We start from the raw sequence: 27983 nt of genomic DNA, 5'->3' as shown, positions 1-27983 counted from the left end.
TAGGGCATTAGAAGTTTATGAGCATCATAAATATCAAACTTTGGAGGGCTGACACTTTTCTGATTAAATTTTTTTTTTAAATAACCATGTATCAGCTTCCTTTTCTTCTACAAAAACGTTTGGTGATGTAATGTGACACAAGGTGAGAAAGTTCAAGGTGCTTTACGTTAAGATTTATGCTTTCTTTTCTGTGTGAAAGAATCGGTTCAGCTCTTCACCTCGCCGTTTGTTTACATTTCTATATTTGACTCTGACTATCTGATTTACAGCGTTGTTAACGACACAGACATAAAGACACGCTGGGTTTATGGCTGCATCTCATCCTCAGTTATCATAACACATTTTTTTTTCTTTTACTAACCCATGCCAAAACCACTTCTTCTGAGATTACATTATGACCATGACAGGATTTAACAGGAATTTTTTAAAATCAAATTCATACCAGCCATTATCGTCACTGGTAGATTATTTGTGTTTTCTGCAGGATCCCAGTTGTGTGAACATTTTAAATGAAAACTCACATCTACACTGAAATATATGCAATTGATATATTCAGTTTTTCATCTTTTTTTAAAAGTTTGCCTTAAAATTACACAATAAATAATGTGCTTTTCAGTCAACTTTTATTTTTAAAAGCAGTTCATCAGAGAGCTGCCACTCAGGTAGGAGTTTCCTTTTCAGTTTCGGTTTATTGTGCGTCTTTTCCTCATTGATTTCGCAGTAACAGATAGTGTTCGTAAGAGTTTTTTAAAGACACCATTATTCATTGACAAAGAGAGAATTAATCATGTCATCATTTCAAGTCAAGGTTCTTGTATCCAGACAAAGATAAACGGCGCTGAGGGTCTGGAAAAACTTCACGGAGCAGTTATGGTTCAATTTACTCTCATAGTGTTTCATCAGCACACAGTGATGAAGGGAATTATGATCATGAATCACAGCATCGCCTCCAACCATTGACTAGAAAACTGTCTTGTGTTTGATGGACTGCCTTGGAGCCGAGCCAAATTCAGAACGGCGCATCAGGCCTGCTGACCGAGGAGGAACTTTCTGGTTAAAATTGGCAGATTACACCATGATTTATCTCCACCGGGACAGCAAAGTGGAAAGGCAAAACCCGATACGCTGGGGGGGGTGAAACTTGATGAACGTAATGGGGGAAAAAAGTATGAAAGGTCACCGCTTATTCCAGAGTATTTTTAGCAATTAGTTGAGAGGCGGGATCAGGCTGCTATTGACTGAAGCAGCTCAGACTTTGTTTCAACTTATCTTGTAGATAAGAAATAGTTTGCCAAAAGTTTGAGAAATAAAATGTTCACAGCTCTGAATCAAATTGTAATTTAATTAAGCTGACTGGAAAATTAACTCCTGCACTTTGATTGACTCCTATGAGCTTAATTAGTTAGGCATTGAAGATGCAAGTCAGTGAGTTTTTAAATTCTCTTAATAGTGATCTACTTTTAGCAACTGCAGCCTATCAGGTGTGGAGTCTTAGGAAGTGAGCTGCATGAGGAGGATTGTATCGTCAATATTTTTTACTTTCATATCTGACTTATGTAACTAGACACTTTTGGCAAACAAGCTTTACAGTGAGAAGGTCGCAGGTTATCTGAACACCTAACTTAAGGGTCCCATGAAGTTATTTATTTAACAGCCAAAAGTGGGATCTGCTCACAGCCAGCTGAATGTTTAGGAAACTGGAGTTAATTACGCTTAAGGGAACTCAAACAAGCTAAGTCTTTAGAAAACCCAAGCTACCTTTGTCTTCAAGAAACACAAGATATGCAAGTCTTTAGAATACAGAGTGTTTAGAAAACCTAAGTCTGATAACCCGTAATAGAACTCAAACTAGCTAAGTCTGTAGGAAACTTGAGCTAATTCAAATTAGCTAAGTGCTTTCGGTAGCTCAAGGTCCTTATATACTGGGGAAAAAAATTATTCCGTCCAAGATTTTACAAACTATGCAAAATAAAGCTTGAAATTTCATTTTTAGTTTTTTACTCAGAGTGGTCAGGAATAACACTTTCCTTTTTTGTTAGGACTTCTCATATTTCACAAGAACTGGAGTGCGGACCTGTTAGGAAGTCCTTCCCAATGTGCCATTATGTTACAACGGTATGTCATTTGGCTCCTGCATCACCAGGGAAGAGAATACATTTCTCAGACAAAAGCAGAACTTTGAAAATTTCTGCGTTTCCGTGTGAAATTACATTTCAGTTGGCTACCAGTCCAGCCTGACGCCAGGTGTTCTGCCCACAGTTTGTGTTTTCTCAGTGCTGTGAGAATAAATGTATCCGTTCTCTCAGAGTATGTTCAGACCTTTTGTCTTTAGGAACTGAGGCCAATAAAGTGTTTGGGAAACTTAAACTTAATGCCTTCCTCAGTCATAATCTGCCTTTATTTTATTGCAAGTTTTGCATTTCAGTTTTGTTTAGCTGAACAGAAGATTGAGTTGAGTAGCTGCTTGCTAGGTCAACAGAAGAAATGTTCATTCATTTTTATTTTTTTTTTGCTACGAACAGTTAAATATTGCAAAGTTGCATAAGGAACACATGTCATTTGCATACTAGTGATGCATTTTAATGAGCTTATATTAGTTCATGTAGGCTTGGAAAAGGGCAGCACAAACAGAAAATGTTTTAGAAGTACATTATAGTTAAAGAATGCAAAATACGTGAATACAACATAACGACAGAACACTAAAAACATTGAAATAGTCGTAACGTGTGTCTCTACGCGATGCACTGAGGCAGAAACTGAAACAGGAACCCGAGTCCCTCAGAGTTCAGCTGCAGTATGTAAGTTTCACTAACACAGTAGTAACTCTGCTCCAGATAAATGGTGCAGACAGCGAGGATGACTCTGGTGTCTTTCACAAATACACATCGATGATGTCACAGCAGGTGGATGGGTGAAAGTTATGGCATATAAAACTAAATTTATCAACTCAAAGTCTAGAAATAATTTAATTTTCTTTGTTACTTGCAATAATAAGTTTTGTTTTTGCATCTCTATCTTCTCTAACATCTACAAATTGAGGGATTTCACTGTAACAAATGTTTGTTTTTTTTATTTTGAGGTTTAACTTGGGGAATTAAATACTCTAAAGTTTGTTACTTGCTGTAGACAGTTTGAGTGTAATAAGTACAAACAATCCACTTTTTCTTTGCTCCCTAAACAATACAACCATAGCAGCTCTTAGCTTGTTTTCATAAGTGAACGCTTTAAATTTGCTTTTCTCACATAAATATTTGAGATGATTCCACTTATTTCACGACATGCTTTAGAAACGATCAGCATTGTGTATTTTAAACGTCAAACCAGAGCAGGATATTTAAATTCAAGCATTAACACTGTGACTTAACCAAGTCTTTGTAATTAGGATAAATTATGCTGTTAAAACAAGTATCTGCATACCTTCAGGGACTGGCTCAGGCATGGTTATTCCTGCTTCTCCTCTTTTCTGCTGGATGACTGAGGGCTTGTGGGGCTTATTCCTTTTATTTCTCCCCTCTCTGTGTTATTCAAAGCTTCCCTGGAACTCACTTCCCCCCACACCCTTCAGTGAGCAACGAGGTCTGCAGAGACTGATGACGCCCTTGAGGAGTTCAAGACGAGAAGCACTGAGAGCGCGAGCAGGAGACAATGCGGTGAGGTAGTGGTGAAAAGGGTCTCGCAGATTTACAGAACCAGGGATTTAATAGGCTGGGTAAATCTGTCAAGCTTTAAAATCCTTCAGAAGAACGCAGAATCCACCAAGAGGGGCGTCAACTTTAACTGCCAGACTAATCTTTCAATTAACTCCCCTTACACTGGCATTAAGAGCTGGATCAACAAGTCTTTGCAAATAAATGCAATACTTTAACAGACATGTTGCTCCCTGTGAAAGGGGAGTTACAGATTTAGACGGATGAGCACAAAAATCCACCAAACAGATGAATAAACCCAACAGGCTCTAGTTTCTGGGACTTTTTCCTCGCTTGGATTTATTGAATTTTTGATATGAGAAAAGTAGGAGCTTTGATGCCTTTTTTCATTATGCATTAAACGTATTTGATATGTTCGCATACATCATGTAGTAGAAGAAGAGAAATCCATCTGACGACCTTAAAATTTTCATATGCAACCTTTTCAGGAGACGGTAAAAAGAAGGTCTGAACCCAAGGTTGAGCTGGAGGTCACTTACATTTTCAAACACTTTCCCATCTGGGCTTCATCTTGGTTGTATTTGTTTTTCTATTCTTAATGTTGGATTTTTATCATTTCAGATCCTGGTGAAGATCTGTTTATTTCTACGTTAAACCCTATTAGTGTGTTCTATTTTTAAAATTTTCTACGTATTTTCTTAATCATGGAAACGTGATTGGGTGGAAAATACATTATTTTTAGCATCAAATGTTTTAGCTGAGGCAGTGAGGTGTTAGTGCTGTAGCTCCCTCTAGTGGTGGCTCAGAGAAATAGCGCTTTTACGTAATAGCAGTAGCTAGCACAGATGCTAGCAGAAATGTTGTTCGTTCATTTAATAAGGAAGGGCATAAAAAATAATGCTGCCACCAAATCTCCAGTCATTTTGACGCAAACAGTTGAAAGTTTTTAATGTGGCTCACTGCCCGGAGCAGCATCTTGTTGGGGGTGGCTCAGGAGCTAGAAACAAAGTAAAATGCCCTAACAAGCTTTATGTTGCTCATTATTTGGGGAGTCGCTGCCCCCTGTGTTGTGCAGGTGATTCTGATTCCTGTTTAAAACAGGAGAAAAAAACAGAAAAATTAAATTGTATTCATAATATTCTAAATGTTCTAAATGGTTTTTATACTTTTACATTTGTCTTCATGTTGCTTTGGATTTATGAGAAATTCAGAAAGAAACCTAATGTAAAAAGCTTCAGTATTTATATAATTCCCTCTCCTTTGTACATTTTTCAGATATTAGAAACTTGAGTAAATACAAAAAATTGTTTTCAAATGATAATTCCACTAAACAAAGGTAAAAACAATCAATCTAGCTTCTTGTTAAATATAAATCTGTTATATTTTTTAGTGGTACAGACTAATGAAACACAGATTTGTTTCCAGTTCTGTTTAAAACCAGTAAGATTTTGGCTACTGGGAGGTTAAATTTCAGATGTTTTAAGCTTTAATTGAGGATGTTTGACCTCAATCCGGTGGCATCATTTACTTCAAAATCACTTCAAACAGAGAGAGGAAAGGAAACCTGAACAATTAACAAAAATGAATATTAATCTCAAAACACAACCAATGAGAGTAACTGAACTAACAAACAATAAACCAAAATGGCAAGATGTAAGAAAATAAATAATTTATCCAAAAAGAAAAACAAAAAGTTAAAACACCTGAGGATCATAGCCTAATGTAAAGGCAGACATCTTAATTTATCAATCAGGAGTCCAAATCTAGTTGTTTCAAGGCAAAACTAATTCTTAGATATCTATAATGTATTTGAGAGTAGCCAGATGAAGCCAATTTTTTGCTAAACCTGAAGTTTGCATAATAGAGACAAACCAATCGTTGAGCTCCTTACATTTAATTAGAGGGACTAATTATGCACAATTTTGCACATTTTTATATTTCAATTTGAATTTCTATAGCTTCCAAAAAAAACAAACAAAAAAAATAAAAACAACCCAAGCGCTAATTAGTTACTGTGCATGAATGTTTTTTGGTATCTGGAATCAGCAGGGACAACCCCAACAAAGCCTAGCCCGTCACCTGGCAACCCAGTCTGAGCTCCACCATGTTTGGTCAGCTGGTACAATGGCTGCTGGAAAACACAAGTGTCTTGTTGTTGACTTACCACCCAGAAACCACTTCCTGCTTTCTTGCTGGTTGTACAGGAGGCTCCACTTCTGATTTTCAAAGATGTACTGTTGTATAAATGTGCATCTGTTGGCAGCCATTTTCACATGCAAGTCTAAACGTTGTATTGGGGGGCGTGGCCAGCAGCAGCTTATTTAGATTTAAAGTGACAAGACGCCACAAAACGGCTCAATCTGAAAAGAGATCAACATAGATAGAACTGAGCAGATTAAAATCTCATTATGTAATAAACATAGACCTAATCTAACTGTTCAAGGAAGTAAATAAATGTCTTAAATGTCTCCTTTACTTAATTAAATGGTTCAATAAAAACAATCTTTAAAGCTGAATTTTCCAGCTTATTTATCCTTACATTATTGTCATATATTTATATATGAAATAATGCAAAAGAATGTTGTGCATTGTTTTAGTATCCAAAAGAAGAGATAATTTATACATTGGCAGCTTGTGGCAACAAACTGAACTTTTTGCTTCTGTCTCACTTCCCAGATGGCAGAGTGATTCTCAGGTTCTGTGAGACAGAACGAGCATCTGCCGTTTTACAGCAGACGTGGTGTGAACAGTCAGCTAGCCAATGCTAGTAACTCTGCACCCTGTGATATCACCTACAGCAGAAGTCCGTCTCCTGTTCCACTGACCTCCCAGTGGGGGGTTCCGGTCCGGTAGTGGGCCTGTCTTAATTAGGCTCCCGGCTCTAGCAGCCCCATCATTTACCAGCAATGTGCATGCATCAGCTGGAGCCACAGCAGAGAAAAGGGTCAAAGTGAGAACCTGGCGCAGGACCACCAGAAAGCTGCGGCCCAAAAACACCAGATGAAGGATGGGAAGCAGTTTGAACAAAGTTGAGCTGTAAGTTATTCAATCAGATCGTTTACGGCTCCTCATGCTGAGAAAAGAGGCTCCTTCTGTTTTTTTTAAATGTATTTATTGTGTAAGCCGAATGGATATTGATTGTTCACTGCAGGCTTCTCTCAATAAAGCATAGCTGAGTGCACTCATTTGCACAGCGAGGTGGCAACCAGTGAAGCACACAATTTATATGTTAAAAATAACCATGATGAAGGTTTCTAATTCATGCAGAGGCTACACTGCAAAAACCAAAACTTAACAAACACTTCTGGTCTATTTTATAGTGCAAATATCTTCAAATAAGACAAAACTAACTCAGAATTAACTTTTCATCTAGATATGGGAGCTTGTTTTATGCCAGCATTTCCACAGGCAGATTATTTCACTTATGGGAAACATTTATTGTCATGAAATGAAAATCTCTGCTTGTGCTTTTTTTAATCAATATTAATGAATTAGAGGCTTTAAACAAACTCCCATAAACTTATGAAAAGTTACTTGTAAATTAGTGTTGTCATATTCCAAGTGTAATACACTGTAAAACATTACAAGGTGGTTTAAGCTGAAAATGAAATCCACCTCCTGCCTTAAAAATTTAAGTCAATAAGAAAATTAATTTTGGTTTTAACTCAGAAATTAAAATTCATGAAGTTGATTTAACAACAAGAGACAATTTGTCTAAACATTGTTTTTTAGGTTCATTAATTTTGAATTGTGAGTTTTAACTTAATGCTGCAATTTAAACCAAATAATTATGTCACAATATGCAAGAAAACCAAACTGTCCTCACCCAGTTAAAGAGACACATTTCTCTTTTATTTTACTCACAATATTAAGTTAAAATAACTTATTTTACTGTAGAATAATTTAACTTCTTGTTTCAAATCCCATGAACCAAATTTCTGATCTGATGATGAATTTTATTGAACATCTGAATGAATTGAGCTCAGAAACATTCAGTGTGATCAGGACATTATCCTCAAGCTTTGCAAACTGTCAGCTGCATTAAAATAAACATTTGCCTTAATAACACCAGAGTCACATCAAAGTAACGCTCTTCATCTCAGGATACAAAAACACAAAAGTTTCTATTGCAAAATCTTTATAATAAATTAAGATTTTGTGGTTTTGCAGTGTAGGAATAAATGTAAGAATGCATAAAAAGCTTTAGAGCAGTATATGTACTTAGAATATACTTCAAATAGTGATGACTCTTCAGTTCATGATTATAACTTGCATGTTGTACAGGAACATGAAGCCTGCATTTATAAACCGACTCTCCCGCTGTCTGCATCCGGTGCATCTAATGTGATTAGTCAGTGATTATCCAGAATCTGTGCTTTCATTAGTTTGACTTGAATTTCGCTGAGAATTTGCTTTGCATAGCAAGAAATCTGGCTGATGCAGAGTTCTTGTTTTAGAAAAAAGAAGACGAGCTGCACAGCTGTGAACCAAACAAAACCGAGCCGCTATAATGAGCACACTGCGCCAGAGCTGGAGTCGCTCACCTACAAATGCTTCTCATTAGTACAGCTAAGCTGCCTTCATTTTTCTACCCTTCATGTTAATAAAGCTGCAGCGGTTGACTTGTTTCCGTTACTCAAACTGTTCCTCTGGCTCCTTGCAAAAGTTTCCATAAGCTTTGAGCTTATTTTCATTTAGTTACATTAAAACTACTAACTTCGATATATTTTTTAATGTGACCATTTATTAATTCGTGTTGTGAAGTTGAAGGAAAGTGTTTGGGTTTCATACCAGTATGCTACATGTGTCAAACTCGAGGCCTGTGGGCCAAATCTGGCCCACCGAAGCTTTTATGTGGCCCTCTAGATTCTAGACTAAACACTAAGTGTGCTTAAATATTATGTTATCAATCAAATCAATGCAGTCTTTATCTGTTTACTGCCAAATTATGTCAATCAGTCTCTTGAGTTTCTTGAGAATTATCGTGGTAATTTATGAAAATGAACAAATCCCTGCACTTTTTTGCACTAATTGGGAGTTTATTAGAGATTTTTTCCAAAAATTGTTAAAAGCTTTCTTACTCGGGGTGCTGTGGTGGCGCAGGGGCAAAGCACAACCCACGTATCGAGGCGTTAGTCCTTGTGACGGTGGTAGCAGGTTCGATTCCCAGCCTGGCGACATTTACCGCATGTCTTCCTCCTGTCTGATTACCCTGATCCCTGTCAAAACTACTTTCAAATAAAGGCCACTAGAGCCAACAAAACCTTTAAAAAAAAAAAAAAAAAAAACTTTCTTACTTGTACTAAAAAGCTGCATCAGTTTTAATTAATGTCAGGTTATAGTTCATGATCTATACGCCGAGTAATAAAAGGTCATATAAATAAGAGCAAATATCGCAAATATTTCCAAATTAGTACCACAAACACTTTGATTTTTATTGCAAAAAATCACAAAAAGAATCACAAAATCCTGGAGGGACTGAAAAGTTGTTCAATTAATATTACATTTTTTAGAAAGAATTGATATTTTAACAGTTTGTGAACAGATTTTATCAATACATTCTGGCACAACCAGCCCTTTAAAAGCATTTATGATCTTGATTTGGCCCAAAACAAAAAGGAGTTTGACACCGCTGCTGCCTCTTCTTTTATAAAGTCTGACCAAACAAATACTTAGACTGACTGCTTATCAAGCTTGAAGAAGATTTGTTGGTAATATCTGCCATGAGACAGTTTGGCTGTGTTGTCTGAGATTTTTGGTGTAATAAATTTGAAAATTTTACCATCTGCTCCAAACCCGACAAACAATCTGATAAGGGAATTGAACTGGAAGGGGGAGTATAAATATCTGGGGACTTTCACAGAGAGAAAACATCAAAGGCACTCACAGATATGATTTATTTGCTTTTTGCAACAGAAAATTAAAGCTTTGCATTCCAGCTAACAAAATGAGCTTGTTTGAACAGATTTTCCTGCCTTTGCTGCAGCGGTGCTGCTGCTAACGGCAGCAGGAATCCGTGCGGCTGGACGTCTGACCAGCACAGGAAAGCTGATATTTATGGTAAACTTTCTGACTTGCAGAGAAGATAAGAATCTCTGGCTGCTCTTTTCACTCAGATGAATTTCAGAGCAAAGCCACCAGAACGTTGTTCTGCTCTTTTGTAATCAGATGGATAAACTTGCACCCAACAGCTTGGTGTTACGCAACTGATCAATGAGCTGAACATGAATGGCCAGCTGGTATCAGGGTTCAGTGAGTTTTTCTCTTTTTGTATTATTTTATTAATTTTATACACAATAAAATAAATTTTAGTTAAAAAGACAAGAAATCAGTCAATAACTTTGTTTTCTTAAGTAACTTTGACCATATTTTGTTTTTATTGAACGGTGTAATGGCGCCATCTTGTGGTTATATTAATAATAATATTACGCTTTTATTTCCTGTATGTTGTAGGACAATTTTATCTAATGTAGTTGCAGCTAAGGAAATATATATATGTGTTTTGGGTTTTTATTTATTTCCTTTTTAGAAAATCAAATTGCAAGAGGGAAAAAATGTGAGCTTCATATTTCCAAGGTGCAGTAAATGCAGCATAACTCAGGCATACAATTTGCAGACAAATTAATTTAGTTCAAGTTTTCTACACCTGCTTAATCAAATTGCTTATTGTTGAAAAAATAAATAAATAAATAATTAAAGTTGTTGATATCTTGAATTAAAAAGCTTTGAACATCCCAAAATGACATTATTTAAATGTTTATATTTAGCAAACTACGATGTTGACTTTCAATGAAAATGAAATGCATCATCATGTATTTTTTCTTATTTGTAAAAAGCAATCTGCAATCTGATAAAGGACAAATGAATAAGGAATATGGAAAAAAATGAAAAAATAAATAAAACTATAAATAAATGTACAAGTAAATAAATATAAATATGAATAAAGATGCAAATTACTTTACAATTTAACAAAATACTCTAGAATGTTTTTTTTTTCTTCTGCACATTTCTGAGTTTATGGACGGTTATCTAATGAAGTCGAGTTACCGAAGTATTCCCAGAGTTTAGGGTATTTCTGTTTATTTACATGCATGTGGTCCGGCTCACTATCAGGATGTCAGGATCTTCTTTCCTGTCACCAGCTTGATCCTGTGGATCTGCTTGGTGCTGCTAACATGGAGGGTGAAGAATGAAAGATCCACAGCAGCTGAGTGTGATACAGTCTGAACGCGTCGCGTGGCAGTGATGGATAGCAGCAAAGCTAAACCTCTAAATCACAGCTCAGGATGTCACAGGAAAAAACAATCCAATTCTAAAAAAAGAAAGTGTGTTCTTAATTTCTCTGAATGGATTTAGTAAATAGTTCTGTGTGTTTTTATGAGAAACAGGTTTGTTTGTTTTTCTTTCCTTTTGCCCGTTTACAGGCAGATTGGGCAACAATCCAGTCTGAATATTTCACTTCCCAGGAAGATCTGAAACATTCTCTGTGATTAACTGTTGTCATCCATTTAAAGATTAATCAACTGTCTGGAAAATGGATGAAGGAATAAAATGACACTCGGAACAAAACTGAAGACTATTGGTTCATTTCAGATGATCAGATCTAAATAACAGAGGATGAGTTTCTGCCTCTGCTGCACTTCCACTGAGATGAAGAGCGTTACATTGATCTGATGTTTATCTGATCAAATGTTTATTTTAATGCAGCTGACAGTTTGCAAAGCTTGAGGATAATGTCCTGATCACACTGAATGTTTCTGAGCTCAATTCATTCAGATGTTTCATAAAATTCATCATCAGATCAGAAATTTGGTTCATGTGATTTGAAACAAGAAGTTAAATTATTCTAAATAAAAAACTTGATATTGTGACTAAAATAATAGAGAAATGTGTCTCTTTAACTGGGTAAAAGCAGTTTTTTTTCTTGCATATTGTGAAATAATTATTTGGTTTAAATTGCAGCATTAAGTTAAAATTCACAATTCAAGATTAATGAACTTAAAAAAAACAATGTTTAGACAATTTGTCTCTTGTTGTTAAATCAACTTCATGAACTTTAATTTCTGAGTTAAAACCAAAATAATTTTCTTGTTGAAGGTGGACTTTCATTTTCAAGTTAAACCACTTTCTAATGTTTTATGCACTTTGAAATATTTTCAAGTAGTAAATAAAGTGACACGACGAGGTTCTTCTTTACTTCCAGTTACATCACTGGTACCACTCCAGTGTCGTTATGTTCTAGAAACATAATGACAAATAAAAATCTTACATCTTATTAAGCAGACAAAGTAAAGTCAACATGTGGCTTCGCCTGCCGGTCCGTCATCACTTCATGCTCCCTGGTGAAATATGAATGGGTGTAAATGAAACCCTCACATGCAGGCCCCGTCCCCATCGCTGCCCCTTACAGTCAGGCTAGAAACCGGGTCTGATACTGTAACGTGTCTGGTATGTTCTGCTCGGTGTTTCTGCTGCAGGAACCTTAGAAGGATGCAGCAGCATGACACGAGGTTGGGCTCAGGGCCAACAACAGTAAACACCTCCAACACCCGAAGCTCAGAGCGGGTTTATGAGCAGGTGCATGCCTTTTATTTCACCGCGCTGCAAGATCAGAGCTATCTGGGATGACAAACCGATGTCGTGATAAAGCCGGTATTTATATCGGGAACAAGGGAACCTACAATAAATAAGCAAAGTATGTAGGGTAGACTTAACTACACAGAGTAATTATTTAAAGTCAAAACTGACATATGTTGCACTTTCACACAGAGTTAATAGGGTAATAAAATAAAATTTATTAAAAACCAAATAGTAATCTCTGACAACGTTCAAGTTCAAGGTTATTTGTGCAGCACATTTCAGCAACATGGCCGTTCAAAGGCCTTTACATCATAAGAACGTGAAGCAATAAACATTACAGTTTGTTAAATTTCATAATCAAAATTATCAAGTAAATACACATCAAATACGTTGATCAATTTCCCACTTATTACTACTCAAAAGTAACTCTACAGGTTTTTAGCCTTGATTTAAAGGCATTCAGTGTTTCAGCTATTTTGCAGTTTTCTGAAAGTTTATTCCAGATTTGTGGTAAACAGAAGCTGAATCCTGTTTGGTTCTGGTTCTGGATGCAGAGAACCAGAAGAGCTGAGGGGTCTGGAAGGTTGATCCAACAGCAGCAGATCTTTAAGCCGTTCAGTGATTTATAAACTAGCATCAGTATTTTAAAGTCTGTTCTCTCAGTGGACAGTAGAACTGGATGATGTTCTCTGTCTTCCTGGTTTTAGTCAGAACAGCAGCAGCAGGATCTGATTGATTTTTTAACCTGTGAAGAATTTGCTGCAGTAACCAATGTGACTAAAGATAAACATATATGGATGAGTTTCTCTTCAGGTGATGGAAGGCCGACTTTGTAACTGTCTTTATGTGTCTCTGAATGTTGAGGTCAGAGTTCATCACTACACACAGATTCCATCCTGTTCCCAGCTGCAGCTGTAATAACTGAAGCTGCGCGTTGACTCTAGATCGTTCCTCTTTTGGTGAACAGATAAAAACTTCAGTTTTGTTTCTGTCCAACTGGAGAAAGTCAAATTAAAACACAAAAATTTAGTTTTCAAATATTTTCAAGTAGTAAATAAAGTGACACAATGAGGTTCTTGTTAGGTTCTAGTTACATCACTTGGAGCTCACATTGCTTTATGTGTGACGCCAGGAACGCCCCTGAGATTCATGCATCATGGAAGAGACATGACAGGATGTGCATGGAAATCTATGCATGTGTATAGGTGTGTGTTCAGGCATGTAGTGTGTGTTCTTGCACACCAACATTTGTGTTGTCACTGCAGTATGTTGAGGTCTTCGGTACAGCAGAGGGAAGGAGGCGGGGCTTCCTTGCCTCCATCTGAACCTTTTAAAGGTAAAAAACATCTTTAGTTTACAAATCTCCTCCCTTCCTCTTCCTATTGGTAAGAACTGCCTACGTCTCCATCTGCTTAACCTCTGCATGCCTTTAAAGGTATATATGGGCAGCATCAAGCTGCTGCAGGGTCTAGCTAAAGGAAACTTGTCATCATCATCAGATTAATTCCCCCTCACTCAGTCTCCTTCAGGATCTTCTGTAAAGATGCCGACCACCAACAGAATCATCTCTGAAACCCAAAACTCAGATAAAGGTGAGTTTTCTTTCCATCACTTTATACAGTAAAAACATCAATGCATGACGTCACATAAATATTCAGCTTAATATTTGGATCAGTACTGTAGTGTACCACATCTAATACAGCATTAAATGAATTGTGAGGCTCTGGAAGCTGTTTATTATCTTCTGAAGCAGATCCTGAGTGAAGGGGTCACTGGAGTTTATGTCTGCATGTAAAGCACAGCAATTCAATTAGCGATTTCATGCCTGTCATTATGAGAGGGCGTAGAACAGGTTTACTACCTGGCAGCAGGTCTGCAAGCTGTAGCATCATCCTATTAAAAAGATTTAACACTCTTTGCTGTATGATTGTAATATTTTGAGGGTACAGTTGATTACAATGCCATTGTTCCCTCCCTAGTCTTCTAGTTCAGGAGTTAAGTGGTCAAAAAAAGCATAAATTTCTAAATTAGCTAGAAGTCAAAGGTTTGTTCAAAAGAATTTAATCATTAATCTTTGTCAACTGCTACAGTAACAATAAGTCAGACTTTAAAATGGGAAAAATTCCAAACTAATGTATGATTTCCTACAAATTTAAATCTGTGCAAATAGACTAAATTTTATCAAAACCGAACTTCTGAAAAATCAGCTGATGGCACCAAACAGCAGAAAACTAAAACACATTTCTACAGGATGAAATAAACATGATTACAAACAAACCTGAAGGCGTTATCAGATTCAGCTGGAAGCAAAACCCAACAATCACATATGAATGATCAGAAATCTGAGTCAGCAAACAGAATTTCTGCTCCACTTTGCAACAATACCACATCTTCCCAAGAAACATATTTAAATCAGCCAAACATGAACTTTATTACACCAATATTATTATTAAAAAAAACGTGATAGGAGCATCATCATCGTTAACAGTTTAAAAAAATAAATCTTATGAACATTTATCGAGAACAGCATTAGCATCATACAGAACCATTGACCCTTTGCAGCTACGTCACTAAATCATTCAGGCGCCATGATGGACGTCGGAAGTGAGGGACAGGAGTAATGAACAGAGAAAACAGAGGAAATTGTTTTCCTCAGTTGTTTTTGTCAGTTTATTCATGGTTTCTACTTGTTCCAGTCAAGCTAATTTGTCTGTGAACGTAACACACCTGACTGGGGGTCATAGACGGCGGGATTTACAAGAGTTGTAAACGGCTAGCTTAGAAAGCGACCCATACCTCCTCCCTCCTGACGTGTTGATCAAATTACTGACTTTGCCTGAATTCACACCACGTGATTTATGTCACTACGTCAAAAACAAAGTTTCCCTTTACACCGGAACAACATTGAAACGTACAAACGTGGAGATGCTAACTCGTATTAGAAGTTTTACATGCTAGGCTACATCACGGTGCGGCATTGTCTCCATGGTTACCAGTGGTTAGATGCACCTTATCCATAAAGCAATGCTTGATATCTTTCTCATCATACTTACGTTTAAAGTACATGGACTTTAATCTTCTTACCTTGTAAAAACCCTTCGCTGCAAATCCGCCATTACACCGAGGGCTGACAGGTTTAGATTATAGATGCCTGTTGTTTTGACTAGCTTTAATGAGACGCGTGGACTCCGCCACGTCCGTCTTGGCGGAGTGGGAGGAGTTCAGGTGAGCGTGACGTCATCCACTCCACAGCAATGTTCACTATCAGTTGTCAATGAAAACTACACAGCAGGAAAAAAAAGAATAATATAGTAGCTAAAACTAATTAAACACGCTGGACAACAGAAGATGAAGTAAATCTGCCATCTGTAAAATCCAACATGGAAAATTTTGAATTTATCCCCATAGCAATTGAAAACTTTCCCTTTTTTTTTGGTGCACCCCAAAAACATTGAATACAGTGATGCTGATTGGCCAAATATTTATAATTTTTTCCCCTAGCACCCATAGGCTATTTCGCTGCACTATGGCAAAATACAAATCTGTTGGGAAAAATTCACCGCTGAATGAGAGTCAGTTGTTGGAAAAGTTGTATAAATAACTCACATTACACTTAGGCACACCTTATGAGGTAAAACTGACACTAATAACATTTCCAAAACTAAATTAAAGCTGGTACTCCACCACTAATCATCATAAAGCAAAGATGGAGGACACAAAAACAAACCCTGAGGAACTATTTTCTTCTAGACATTTCCAGAAAACAGATCTCTCCCTTACTTGAATTGCATGTTCTCTTGTATTTCCCATGTTGACGAGGTACATCTATATTTATACCTGAGAGAACTAGGACACGGCTTACTGGTTTATGAGTACATATGTATATGTACACACACTCATGACTCACTGAAACACTTCAAGGTCTCAGACACTTGTCAGTAAATGAGATCAAAAGGTCTCATAGAAGTTGAGCTGGTGGCAACGTTTAGGCGTTAAGTATTTAGGTTGGTGTTGGTTTGCAATGAGGACATCTAAATGTGTTGTTTTCATCTCCTGCTGTTACGTCCAGGCAGGTGTTTGTTTTCCCAGCCTCTCCTGCCTCCAGTCAGCAAACAGATTCAAACCAACTGATAGACGTGACAAACCTTCTGCTGTAAAAATGTGGACAGGAAGAAACATGTGAAAGGACTGAATGAGACACGTTGTCCTCTGATGGTTTATTATGTCATATTCATTCTTAAATTTCATACCAATAATTCATCTTAGATAGACTTAATGTTCTGAGATGATTAAATGTGAGAACTGTTACAATAAGTAACAATGTGTGCCAGTTTTGACAATTTAATGCTAAGAGCATTAAGCGTCAATCTTGATCTACATAATAAAAAAAAAAAAACATATTTATCTGTAAGATCAAAGTGGTAATGACAGTAGTATCTAGATAATTCATCACCTACTTAAAGGGAAGATTTGATCATCATTTATAGTTTATGTTACAGCAGCTTGTGCTTATTTAGGGTTGATATTTTTGGAAAACCTCCCAGAAATCTCCAGTTGCTATTTACAAAAAGTACACAGTTGCTGGATCAGGTTGCCCGGCTTATCTGATTTATACAAACAAATCGCATCATTCATCTCTTCTGATAATCTGCTCTGAGCTTTGAGCCGCTAAAACATGTGAGGTGAAGTTTTAACCACCTGGCACCAACTGGCTGGAGGGTTGGAGGAAAAATACGACATTTTAAATCAAAATACACTGGAAAACATTTGAGCCGAATTTAGTTGCAAATGTCCTGATCACACTAAATGTTTCTGAGCTGAATTTATTGAGATATTTAATAAAATTCATCATCAGATCAGAAATTTTGTTCATGCAATTTGAAACAAGAATTTAATTTATTCTAAAGTAAAATAAGTTGCTATTTTAACTTTATATTGTGACTAAAATAATAGAGAAATGTGTCTCTTTACCTAGATGAGAGCAGTTTTGTTTTCTTGGATATTGTAAAATAATTATTTGGCTCAAAATGCAGCATTAAGTTAAAACTCACAATTCAATATTAATGAACTTAAAAAACAATGTTTAGACAACTTGTCTCTTGTCATTAAATCAACTTCATGAAGTTTAATTTTTGATCTAAAACCAAAATAATTTTCTCGTTGACTTAAATTGCATTTTCAGGGACTTTCATTTTCAAGTTAAACAATTTATTTTGTATTTTCGTGTTTCTTAGTTTCTTCAGCAAAGAAATCCAAAGCTGGAAACACACCTACAGGTGAGCAGAGTTAATGTTTCGATGTTAAAATAAAAAAACGTTACCTTTGCAAATCCATCTCTCTTTTCCTTTTTTAGCAAAGGTTCCCGACTACGAGCCAAATATTCCAGAGCCAAAATGTCGAGCTGATCTTATGAAACGTAAGAATTTTTTTTAAAATATAAAAACATAAGGAGGAAACCATAAAGCGGTGCCATCTCCTTTATACACGAAGCATTTTGCACCAAATACATGCAAACTCAAACATTACAGCTGATGCCATTCAAAATTATAGAGAAAACTGTTTCACTTTTTATATTATTTCAATTACACCATCCAACTGGAGGAATAATGTCAGATTTCTGCAGGTATAGATTATGCTACGTACCGTAAAATATAGTAGAATTATAAATTATTTTGATGTACAAAGCATTAACTGAACTTGCAACTTGCATAAAAAATTGAGACAATATATGTGAATATATATATATATATATATATATATATATATATATATATATATATATATATATATATATATATATATATATATATATATATATATATATATATATATATATATATATATGCATCCTGGACATGATGCATAAAGCAAACAGCTGTGATTTTCTTTAGCTGTCCTTTACAAAGTTACACATAAATATAGTCAGACCTCTCAATAATTCAGAATGTGCACAGTAGTATGAAATATTCCAGTTATTGTTTGTTCCCTTTATTTCAGACTGGGTTAACCTGACTTTGGATGACAGAACAGCCAATAAGATGCTGTGGATCACTGATGGCGGCGCTAAAGTCGCCCGTATGACTGATGACGTCACATGTCCCGTATTAGACAGACCAGAGCGATACGAGTACACCCCACAGGTAAAAGTTACACTGTAAAACATTTGTAAAAACTCTGTTTATTCAACTCCGACAAAATTGATAAAAAGCTAACACAGCTTACTGCTGTAAGTTTATCTTTCACAAACTCACACTCTTAGTTTCAAAATCTAAAACTCGCTAAATGTATTTGACTTTAAGAGAAGAGAGCAGAACTAAATGCTGTTCAAATGTTTACAGTGCAGATGTGATTAGTGTTCACACTTAAAATCGGGTGAAACGACGTACGATGAGTCCCTTCATTTGATGTGACTGGTTCTGTTTTCAAACAGGTTCTCTGCAGGGAAGGCATCGGGGGTTTCCGAGGCTACTGGGAGGTGCGGTCGTCTGGATGGGTCGTGATCGGAGTTGCGTTTGAACGAGCGGGACGGAGGAACAGCGAAGGGCCCTGCGGCTTTGGAGAGAACCACGAATCCTGGGGCCTGGAGTGGAGCGGCTCCGGCTACCAAGTCTGGCACCAGGGCCAGAAGGAAGAGATCAACGGGATTCCCCATCACGCCACCATTGGTGTGTACGCTGACCAGCCTGCTGGTTTACTGAGCTTCTACGCTGTTGAAGAGGAAGAGGAGGAAGAGGAAGGCACAGTCAGAAAGGAGGTGAAACTTTTGCACCAGGTCAGGAGCTGCTTCCAGCAGAAGCTGCTGCCAGGATTCTGGGTGGGGACAAACTCCTACTGCCTGATCCTACAGAAGGAGGAGTAGATCAGAAAATCAGATCTAACAGGGAATAGAGACGAATACAGGACAAGTAAGAGCTGCTGCATGAATCTTATGCAAATTATTCTTCTTTTTAAAAAGCTTAACCTTGAAATTAGATTTGTTGAAATCAAGTGTAGCAAACTAAATATACTCAGTGGAGCCCCATCTATTTATGGTTCAATATTCATAGATTTACTTTTTTTTTTTTTTTTTTTTGCAGATTTGTCCTTGTAAAGCAAGTCCAAAATTCACTTTCTTTATCATAGAGTTGAAAAAAATCTGCTTGGGAAAACCAGGGGTCTGCTGTACATATATTATTGCCAATTCATAGAGAATATATTTGGTTTATGCCTCCAGTTAAATGTATTTTAAATACTGGTAAAATGAAAAAGTGAACTTAAGTAGCGACTTTGTAAAGACTGCAGAGTGAGTTTAATTTTTTTATTTAGTAAGAATCTCTGAAAGTTAGAAAAAAAATCTTTTATTGTTGTTTTTATTGATACTGCAGGGAGTTTAGTCACATAAAGTCAAAGCCTTTTATAGAATAGTAGACGTGTTGGTTGCACCTCGGCCGAATCTTTAAAAACAGAAGCATAGGGAGCTACATAAAATAATACACTAAGAAACCTACAGGAGTATTTTTTAACCACTCTATGTTAGCACCAATGTTTTGTATCATATAATTGTGTGTTTTTTCCAGTGTTGTTCGAATGTATACAGCGGTTATGTTGAGAACGCTAGGCAAATGTTTAAATAAATTACATACCACCAAACGGCTGTTTTATTCTGATTACTAACACTACAAAAAAAGGCCATCTTTGTCTTGAGGTGAATGCAAGAGCAGCAGAAGTGGAGAGTGGATGAGATTCTTTTGTAAATCTCTGTGATTTACAAAACAGAGAGCCAGAGTAGAAACAAAAAGTAGTCCAACATGAAAAACCCAACAAGGAGATTCAGGAGTGCAAGGGACAGACAGGAAGAAAGGGGAGGAACCAGCAAGGAGTGATTGAGAAAGAGGCACTTAAATACTGGGAGGCTGAACACTGAAACAATGGACCTGGGCTGATGAGCTAACTGACTGCACAGAGCAAAAGGCAGACTGAGGAGAGGGAGAGAAAGTGGCACACAGGGGTTTAAGAGATGAATCCAACAGAAAAACACACTAAACATAATTAAAGAAATGTGAGTAAGAATAATTAGACACAATAAATAAACAACTAGAACCACTAATAAGGACTGAACTAAAGACAAACAACAGGAACAAGACTGATCTAACCAAAATAAGAAACTAACATAAAATAACAATGAGACTAGATTCAAATCAATCTAGACAATAACAACCTTTTTATTCAAAAACACATCAAATAATTCTCAGATCTCATTTTGTTTGTCTAAATTAAAACAGTTGTGAAAGAGTGGAATGAAAGTGTGAATGACATATTCAAGGTTGGTGTGATCATAAAGCTAGTTTTATGTCTGGTTGCTGTTTCACATCTTAACAAACCAACTGGAAACTGGTTTTTATTTTTACTGAGGTTGGGTTTAACTGTGACTAAGAAGCAAAATCAAGCAAGAAAATAGCTTTTACGAATGCTGTAGGCATCGGCGGTTCACGCCGTCCCCACCTTGTTCGGAACAGGCTGCTGCTGAGAACGTTGATCATTTATTCATCCTGCCTCCATCTTGCTTCCAGTGAAGTTCTTTTCAGCAGACTCCTTATGTTTCATTGAGGTCGGATGTCAACATTAGTCTTCCTCTGCATGTCAGGTCAGGCATGTACCAACCGCTCCACCCAACCTCAGACTGATCCCTCGTTCCTCAACACGTCTTAGAGACGCTCCTGAAAGCTCCATCTGCCGTCCTGAGAACTAAATCAGAAGACAAACGATTACCACTTTCTCTCTCGGTGATTTAGTCTGGATGTAGATTGAGATGCAGAGGGAACCCAGTTCTGCAGCAATCCTCCCTGACAAAACCAAACCAGGTGAGAAACTCAGGAAAGAAGATTTAAAGCCTTTTTCTTTTGTTTGTGTGCTTTGTTCAAGGTTTAAGATTCATTTTGAGCAGGAATCTTATATCAGCAGCTGTTATTTTTGCTCTTTGCAGGGAAATTAAGTAAATCTAAAAAGAATGAAACAACAAACGAAGGTAAAAAAATACCAAAACATCAGAAATGAAACTATTATGATCATTATGGTTCGTTCTTTGTGTTGTTTTCTATCTTCCTGTGAGAGATTTTGTATTTATTAACCAGATATTCCAGAGCCCAGAAACAGAGCTGAGCTGATGAAATGTAAGAACATTTTTTAACTTTAGTTTTATTATTTGCAAGAAAAAAAAAGAAGCAACTTTCTTTTTCTTCACTAGATTGGATTAATCTGACTTTGGATAATAAAACAGCTAATAAGCTGCTGTGGATTTCTGACGGTGGTTCGAAGGTTTGTCGCAGAACCAAAGAGGTTTGTCCTGTGCTGGACGGACCTGAGAGATACGAATACTCTCCACAGGTGAGTCAGAACGGCTTGAGAAAGGTACGGTAAGGCCGTTTTATTTATGTAGCACATTTTGAATCAACAAGGCAGTTCAAAGTGCTTTACATGAATTAGAAGGAAAACAAACAAAACAAACCAAAGGAAAGACAAAAATAAATATTGGCTCCCCATGTTTAATAAGAATAAGTGGTCCATAATTCATAAACTAATAGGGGTTTCCCTGGATCTTACGTTTGTTCTGGATTAGTGAGGTATAAAACTAAATGTTGCTCCACTTGTTCTGGGTTGAGTTCTATATTTGCATAAATGTTGGTTCTCCATGTTTGATTCTTGTTCTGGGTTGCAAAGTAAACTAACAGGAGTTTCAGTATGAAGCTGAATGTTGGTCTCAGGCAGGGTGTCAGACTCATTTTCATTTTAGACCAAATTAACATCATCAATGTTCTTAAAGGGCCGAATGTGCCAGAATATATTGATAAACCCTTGCTAATAAAACTGTTAATAGATAAATAAATTCTTAAAATTAAATTATATTGCAAATCTTTTCAGTCCCTCCAGGATTTTGCGATTGTTTTTGTGTTTTTTCACAATATTTATCAAAGTGCTTGTGGTACTAATTTAGGAATATTTGTGCTTATTCATGACTTCTTATTACTGGCAGTATCATTAGTAATAATAACTTCACATCAACAAAGGTTGAAGCAGCTGTTTGGTAGAAGTAGGAAATACCGCCACCTGCAGGTGGGAGCAAGCAGTCACTTACGTCAAATGTTTTCAACATTTTTACCAAAAATCTGCATCAATTTCAATCAATTTTCACGTATTAGCGTGAAAAACTGAAGGGATTTGTTGATTTTGTGTTAATTTCCATGATAATTTGAAAGAAACAGGAGAGACTGACTGGTGTAAATGGAAAAAAACTGCTTTGATTTGATTGATAAAATATTTAAGCAAATTTATCTTAACTATGGGTCCCTTTAGAGTCTAGAGGGCCATAAAAAATGCTATGGTGGACCAGATTTGGCCCACGGGCCTTGACTTTGACCACAACACATGTGATCTAAAGTATTAAATACTCCGCAATTTATAAAAGTAATAAACTAAAACGCATAAAACTAAATGTTGGTAGAAGTGCTTTCTAAGTTTGTTCCAGATTTGTAAAGTATAAAGTTAAATGTTGATTCTCGATGTTTGATTCTTGTTAAGTAATAAACTAACAGGAGTTTCTCCAGGTCTACTAAGCTAAATGTAGCTGAAGTTTTACCGTTTATTCTGTTATCTTTCTTTCATTCAGGTCTTATGCAAGGAGAGCATTTGGAAGCGCAGGGCTTACTGGGAGGTTGAGTTTTCCGGCTGGGTGGCGGTCGGAGCTTCGTACGACCAAGCGGCAAGGAGAGCGGATTCTGGGATGAGCGGCCTGGGAGAAAACGAGCAGTCCTGGGGTTTGTGCTGGTCGGGCAGCTGTTACCAGATATGGTTCGACTGCAACCACGAAGACATCAGCGACGTCCCGTTCTGCTCCAGGATCGGCATGTACGTCGACCAGCCGGCCGGGATCATCAACTTCTACGCTGTAGCCGGTGAGGGCGCGGAGAAGGAGGCCAGGCTGCTGCACCGAGTCGCAACCACGATGGAGAAAAAGATTCTTCCAGGGTTCTGGCTGGGAATTCAGTCTTCATGCACCTTACTGAGGAAAACAGAATGAGTCACGGCAACTAACGCTATTTATGGAGACTGTTATGTTTAAACTCTTAAGAAGTATGAATGTCGTGTATTTTATTGGGATTTATGAGATATACTGACACGAAGTATTAAATAAACTGAGATAATAATAAACGCAATTTTACAAAATCAAACATAAATGTCAGCATTTGATGAGCTGTACAAGACTCTAAGATTTAAGCTCATTTGGATCCATGGTTTTCCAAATAAAAATATGGAACAATGCCTATGTGACCAGCAGAGGGGGTTGATCTTTTTACACAAGACGCACCAGAGCACGGAGTAGTCTACCATGATTTATTAACAAATTTCATTAAAACAGTTTTCTTTTAAAACATGGCCTCAGGCCCACTACTCAGCAACAAAATGAATGAGCAAACAAAACATGCAATGCAAAAGAAAACAAATTAGTAAATCAAAACAAAGGAAAGAAAACAAATTAGTAATTTAAATAATAAGCAAACAAACGGCAAAGAAAAGAACACAACCACTGCAAACGATGGGACAAATTGTCGTTGTCCGACTTCTAATGTCTTTTCACGCGGGGCCAGAGGAGTCGTGCTCTGCTCGTTCCGCCAGCCCAAGCGTCAGCAGGCTCAGTCGAGAGCGGCCCAAACAAAACCGGCAAGACAAGACAGCAGGAGCGTCCAAGCGCTGCAACTCCGAAGGAATCCTAAATTAGAAAACTTGTTAACCCTGGATTCAGGTAAAATAAATTAAATTCTAAACCGGTAGCTTACCCAGATGTGGTGACACAGCCGACCAGGGAGGGAGCGGATCAGCAGGGGAACTGGAGCACCAAACCATAACATTTCATGACAATTTTCTGATTATCTTCTAGAGCAGCTTGAAAATGTCCAAAGGGTCAAATGGGCACCAATTTTTAGAACACCAGCCACTTGGGCAGCCAACATACAGTAAGGAAACAAGGCACACGCACCTCGCAGCGGACTGCTCAGCTATAAAGCTATCTGCCCCGCCCACCAATCAGTCGCTACACCTGGTGTGTGTAGTTGGGAGGGTGGAACACCATCCCACCACACCTATTAATAAAACACAGGGGAACTAATGCTAGAAAATACCTTACTGTGGAGTTAAGGGTGCGTTCACACCAGCCCTGTTCAGCTTTAAGCTCTAGTTCGTTTGCCTGGAGAGTCCGGTTGGTTTGATGTGAGACAGCCCTCAATTAATCAAAGGTGGAGAATTCTACCAATCCATGCTCTCTAGTATGATTTTTTTTATGAAATCTTTTATATTATTCATGTAAACCAGCAGTGGGCATTCTGGGTAAATACGACCAAAACAAGCACGACGGTTCAGCTGGTCTTTACTTCAAACACAAATCAGAAATAATGAGGTCAATAGCAGGACTCTTGCAAATCAATAGTTTTATTCGTTAATCTACGGCTTTGGTTAAATCGGCTCCTCTGGGGAGCCGATTTAAAGAGGTTTCCTGAATCAATAATTTCTCTTTGCTGAAATGGAAAAGACATAAATACAGCCATTCACCAGAGCCAATATGGGCTCAGAGTTTCTGCAAATACTAAATGTGATCAAGTTCAAATGCAAAGAACTGTAATTATTCTGGATAATTCAGTGGTTTTCAAATCTCTTAAAATAAACATTTTTGGAACTAATTTTATTTCTTTTTTGCAACCAAACCATAACATTTCATGACAATTTTCTGATTATCTTCTAGAGCAGCTTGAAAATGTCCAAAGGGTCAAATGGGCCCATTTTTAGAACACCAGAAGGTCCAGCTTGGAAATCAGACTCTTTCTTGGAGAAGCAGACCTCCTCGCTGCCGTGTAACCTGGGATTTAGTGGGATTAAGGCAGGAGTACAGCAGCGGACACGGAGCATTCACAGGCAGAGAACATCACACAACCTCACTCAACAAGGGGCATGTGGATCCAGAGTAAACGGACGAACAAGACACGCCAGAATGTGACTCACTTTAACCGCTGCCAGTTGACACTCGGTACATCCTGAACAATGGAAATCATGCTTGGCTGAGGCAGCAGTGACCCACTAGATTAGCTTTGATGTTTGAGACAGCCCTCAATTAATCAAAGGTGGAGAATTTGTTATTAATCCATGCTCTTCTAGTAAAAATGATTTTTTTTTTATGTTAAATCTTTTATATTATTCATGTAAACCAGTTGTGGGCATTCCTGGTGTCCTGCAACTTTTAGACGTTTCTCTACTTCAAACACACATGAGTCAAATAATGAGGTCAATAGCAGGACTCTTGCAAATCAATAGTTTTATTCGTTAATCTACGGCTTCCTCGGTTAAATCGGCTCCTCTGGGGAGCCGATTTAAGGTGACACACAAAATAATTTCTCTTAGCTGCTCCGCAAAATGGGAAAGACATAAAAACAGCCATTCACCAGAGCCAAATGGGCTCAGAGCTGGATGAGGATTTGAGATTCTGTTGCTGAAATGCAAAGAGAGGACGATGGTAAGAGGAGCATCTTTTGGTCAAGTATCCATAGCAACCATAAATACTGAGGCTTTTTACTCATCATTTGAAATGCCAAATAAATAAAAAGTTCATGGACAGTAAAGCAATTATTATGTGTACTTAGTTAACAGTGTGTATGTAACTCCAGAGGTGATTTATGATTGGTTCCTGATCTACAGTCGGGAAACTCATCAGCCAAACGCGGAGCGATCATCGATCATTCAGGAGGGGAGCCGACCTCCCTCTGTGTGTTCAGTATGTGTGAGCTTATGCCAGGCATGCAAGCGCTCTGTAATCCAAAGCCTGCAACTCAAAGAGGTACAAGCAACTCTTTTAGCTCGACATATGGGCTGCAGTGGAGCGCGTCGTGCTGCAGAGCGCCATGGAGATACAGTTTGAAACGGACGAGTCAAAAATATCAGCAACTTGTGTTTATCTCAGAATTCTGACGTTTTTCTCAGATCAACAAAAAAGTTTATTTTGAGCAGAAATATCAACAGTTTGTTCACTTCTATTAACTCTATGATGGTTGGAGCTCCTTCTGAGTGAATTTATTGCATCTGTAGTTATTTTTTTTAGTAATATAAGTTTCACTTTCTGACACGAGAGACAGAAATAATTTTTTTTTTCCCCAAGCATTCTAATTATTTGAGCCGTACCTGTACAACTTTGGATGATTTGTTGGGTTGAAATCAGGCTGAACAATAAAGTTAATTTTGTTTTTGTTTAAATAAACACACTGTAAGAATGATCAGCGCCACGTTCAGCAGCTGGGTGGATAAATGTTGGAACAGCACCACCTGGTGGACTCTTTGGGTCAGCACACGTGTTAAACTCCACTAAAGAGATTTTAACTTTGACATTACGAGCTGCAGACACATCAGAACTGACGAGGTACATTTGTAATTTATAATTATTAATCAGATTTTTTTTCAGCTATTAAATCTAATTTCTTCTCCATTTTAATGCTCAGTTTAAACTTCAGCAAACTTTTCAGAGTGAAGATTTAATTCAACCTGCTGGTTTCCTGGAATTGCTTTTTAATTTTTATTTTTGAATTAGACTGTGTGTTGAGGACATTAATGTAAATATTCCAGCTCTGAGTCATTCAAGTTTCCTGAAATGACTTTTTAAAAAACAAATACTGTGGTACTCCTTTAGCTGTAACTTCAAATGTTCCCATTATACTGAGCAACTGACAAAAAGAACTGTTGATTTTTATATTGATATTAATGCATCTGTCAGTGAATATTACTGCATCTTAAGTGGTTGGGACTCTGCATACTGAGAGTTTGGACATCCTGGAGGTCACGACCTTGTCAGAAACCACACGGTTGGAACAAATGAGACGCTGATGGTAATTATGAGACGCCATGTTTGCCATGTCATGGTTGCAGGACTTTTGAGCTTCAGTTGCATCTAGATGTAACTCCTGTTGACATTTTTGTCATGACTTTAACGCTGGCGCCTCCCACCAGGTTGCTGTTCTCACAGACATTTTCCTTCTCATTATTAGATCACTTAAAATGCCTTCGATATCTCCGGCCTGCTGCTGAACATCAGTTCTCACTCTCACCGCTTTCAGCCTCATTAAAGAGGCAGTGGAATGTGTTTGCCAGGCACAGAGTGCCAGTTTTTAACATAACCAAGTAACTAATTATGTTAGTTAACTGTGTTATCAAAATGCTACATTGATCTCTGGAAAAATGAAGATCCCATTGCAAACCTCCTGGTTCTTCCACCAAATACTGATTTCTGAGGTAAAACATTACTGTTGTTGTTTCTAAATGAATACAAACTTGTTCTCTTTGCATTATTTGAGGTCTGAAAGCTCTGCATGTTTTTCATTATTTTGACCACTTCTCATTTTCTGCTAATAAAAACTAAATTGTTGCTTTGAGTTTACAGACATTTTACTAGTTCATACAATAAAAAAACAATGTTCATTTTACTTAAAACAAAAATTTAATTTAAAGAAACTGATCATTTTTAGTGTTTTCCAGAGCTGTATGTCAAATAAAACTTAAAAGACATTTTACTAAATAACTTAACTTGAAATTGGGTCTCTGTATCTTTAAAAACTCCTGCTCTTTCTGAAACTCTGCCTTCAGAAAGTCATCCCAACATGGCTCCTCTATTAACCCTTTAATGACGTTTTTACCAGCGTTTCACTGAGGATTAGCTCATGTAATTAGCTCAGCTGATGCTCAGCTAATTGC

General features: G+C 37.3%; 3 protein-coding genes and 3 long non-coding RNA genes across 10 annotated transcripts in view; 2 read left to right on the top strand and 4 right to left on the bottom strand.

Annotated features, from left to right (window-relative positions):
- Positions 1 to 3592, bottom strand: part of mybpc2b (myosin binding protein Cb) — a 30150-nt gene extending 26558 nt beyond the window's left edge. For all 4 annotated transcript variants that reach the window (XM_044103428.1, XM_044103430.1, XM_044103429.1 and 1 more), the window contains exon 1: positions 3418 to 3592. In XM_044103428.1, coding sequence (XP_043959363.1) covers positions 3418 to 3439 — 22 coding nt within the window. In that variant the 5' untranslated portion in view covers positions 3440 to 3592. The remainder of the gene's footprint in view (positions 1 to 3417) is intronic.
- On the top strand, positions 3542 to 19843 carry LOC122823617 (stonustoxin subunit beta-like). The gene is made up of 7 exons (XM_044103435.1): positions 3542 to 3650; positions 6324 to 6683; positions 13747 to 13819; positions 17462 to 17503; positions 17581 to 17643; positions 18225 to 18367; positions 18658 to 19843. Exons 3-7 carry the CDS (start codon positions 13771 to 13773, stop codon positions 19084 to 19086), a joined length of 726 nt encoding a protein of 241 aa, XP_043959370.1. The 5' UTR covers positions 3542 to 3650; positions 6324 to 6683; positions 13747 to 13770; the 3' UTR covers positions 19087 to 19843.
- LOC122823621 lies at positions 4608 to 15441 on the bottom strand. Its single transcript, XR_006369365.1, has 4 exons — positions 15312 to 15441; positions 13474 to 13554; positions 5812 to 6007; positions 4608 to 4735 (listed from the first exon to the last, which is right to left on the bottom strand). It is a non-coding gene; the product is annotated as an uncharacterized LOC122823621 (long non-coding RNA).
- On the bottom strand, positions 18803 to 23045 carry LOC122823619. Its single transcript, XR_006369362.1, has 3 exons — positions 22909 to 23045; positions 20709 to 20951; positions 18803 to 18934 (listed from the first exon to the last, which is right to left on the bottom strand). It is a non-coding gene; the product is annotated as an uncharacterized LOC122823619 (long non-coding RNA).
- LOC122823618 (tripartite motif-containing protein 16-like protein) lies at positions 20892 to 23628 on the top strand. The gene is made up of 5 exons (XM_044103436.1): positions 20892 to 21067; positions 21190 to 21231; positions 21338 to 21376; positions 21451 to 21590; positions 22870 to 23628. Exons 1-5 carry the CDS (start codon positions 21016 to 21018, stop codon positions 23278 to 23280), a joined length of 684 nt encoding a protein of 227 aa, XP_043959371.1. The 5' UTR covers positions 20892 to 21015; the 3' UTR covers positions 23281 to 23628.
- On the bottom strand, positions 23126 to 24083 carry LOC122823620. Of its 2 annotated transcripts, none has more exons than XR_006369363.1 (3): positions 24038 to 24083; positions 23786 to 23970; positions 23126 to 23262 (listed from the first exon to the last, which is right to left on the bottom strand). It is a non-coding gene; the product is annotated as an uncharacterized LOC122823620 (long non-coding RNA). The 2 variants fall into 2 exon arrangements; XR_006369364.1 differs by having other exon boundaries at positions 23143 to 23258.
- Between the last annotated feature and the right edge of the window lie 3900 nt (positions 24084 to 27983).

Source organism: Gambusia affinis, linkage group LG20 (genome assembly GCF_019740435.1).
Source record: "Gambusia affinis linkage group LG20, SWU_Gaff_1.0, whole genome shotgun sequence".
NCBI classification, from domain to species: domain Eukaryota; kingdom Metazoa; phylum Chordata; class Actinopteri; order Cyprinodontiformes; family Poeciliidae; genus Gambusia; species Gambusia affinis.
This window is presented reverse-complemented; position numbering and strand designations above follow the sequence as displayed.

Coding starts and splice junctions, on each gene's coding strand:
- LOC122823617 (XM_044103435.1), top strand. CDS start 13,771: ATGCCGACCACCAACAGAATCATCTCTGAAACCCAAAACTCAGATAAA. Junction 17,504..17,580: donor AGCTGGAAACACACCTACAG/GTGAGCAGAGTT, acceptor TTCCTTTTTTAG/CAAAGGTTCCCGACTACGAG. Junction 17,644..18,224: donor TCGAGCTGATCTTATGAAAC/GTAAGAATTTTT, acceptor CCTTTATTTCAG/ACTGGGTTAACCTGACTTTG.
- LOC122823618 (XM_044103436.1), top strand. CDS start 21,016: ATGCAGAGGGAACCCAGTTCTGCAGCAATCCTCCCTGACAAAACCAAA. Junction 21,068..21,189: donor CCCTGACAAAACCAAACCAG/GTGAGAAACTCA, acceptor TGCTCTTTGCAG/GGAAATTAAGTAAATCTAAA. Junction 21,377..21,450: donor CAGAGCTGAGCTGATGAAAT/GTAAGAACATTT, acceptor TTTCTTCACTAG/ATTGGATTAATCTGACTTTG.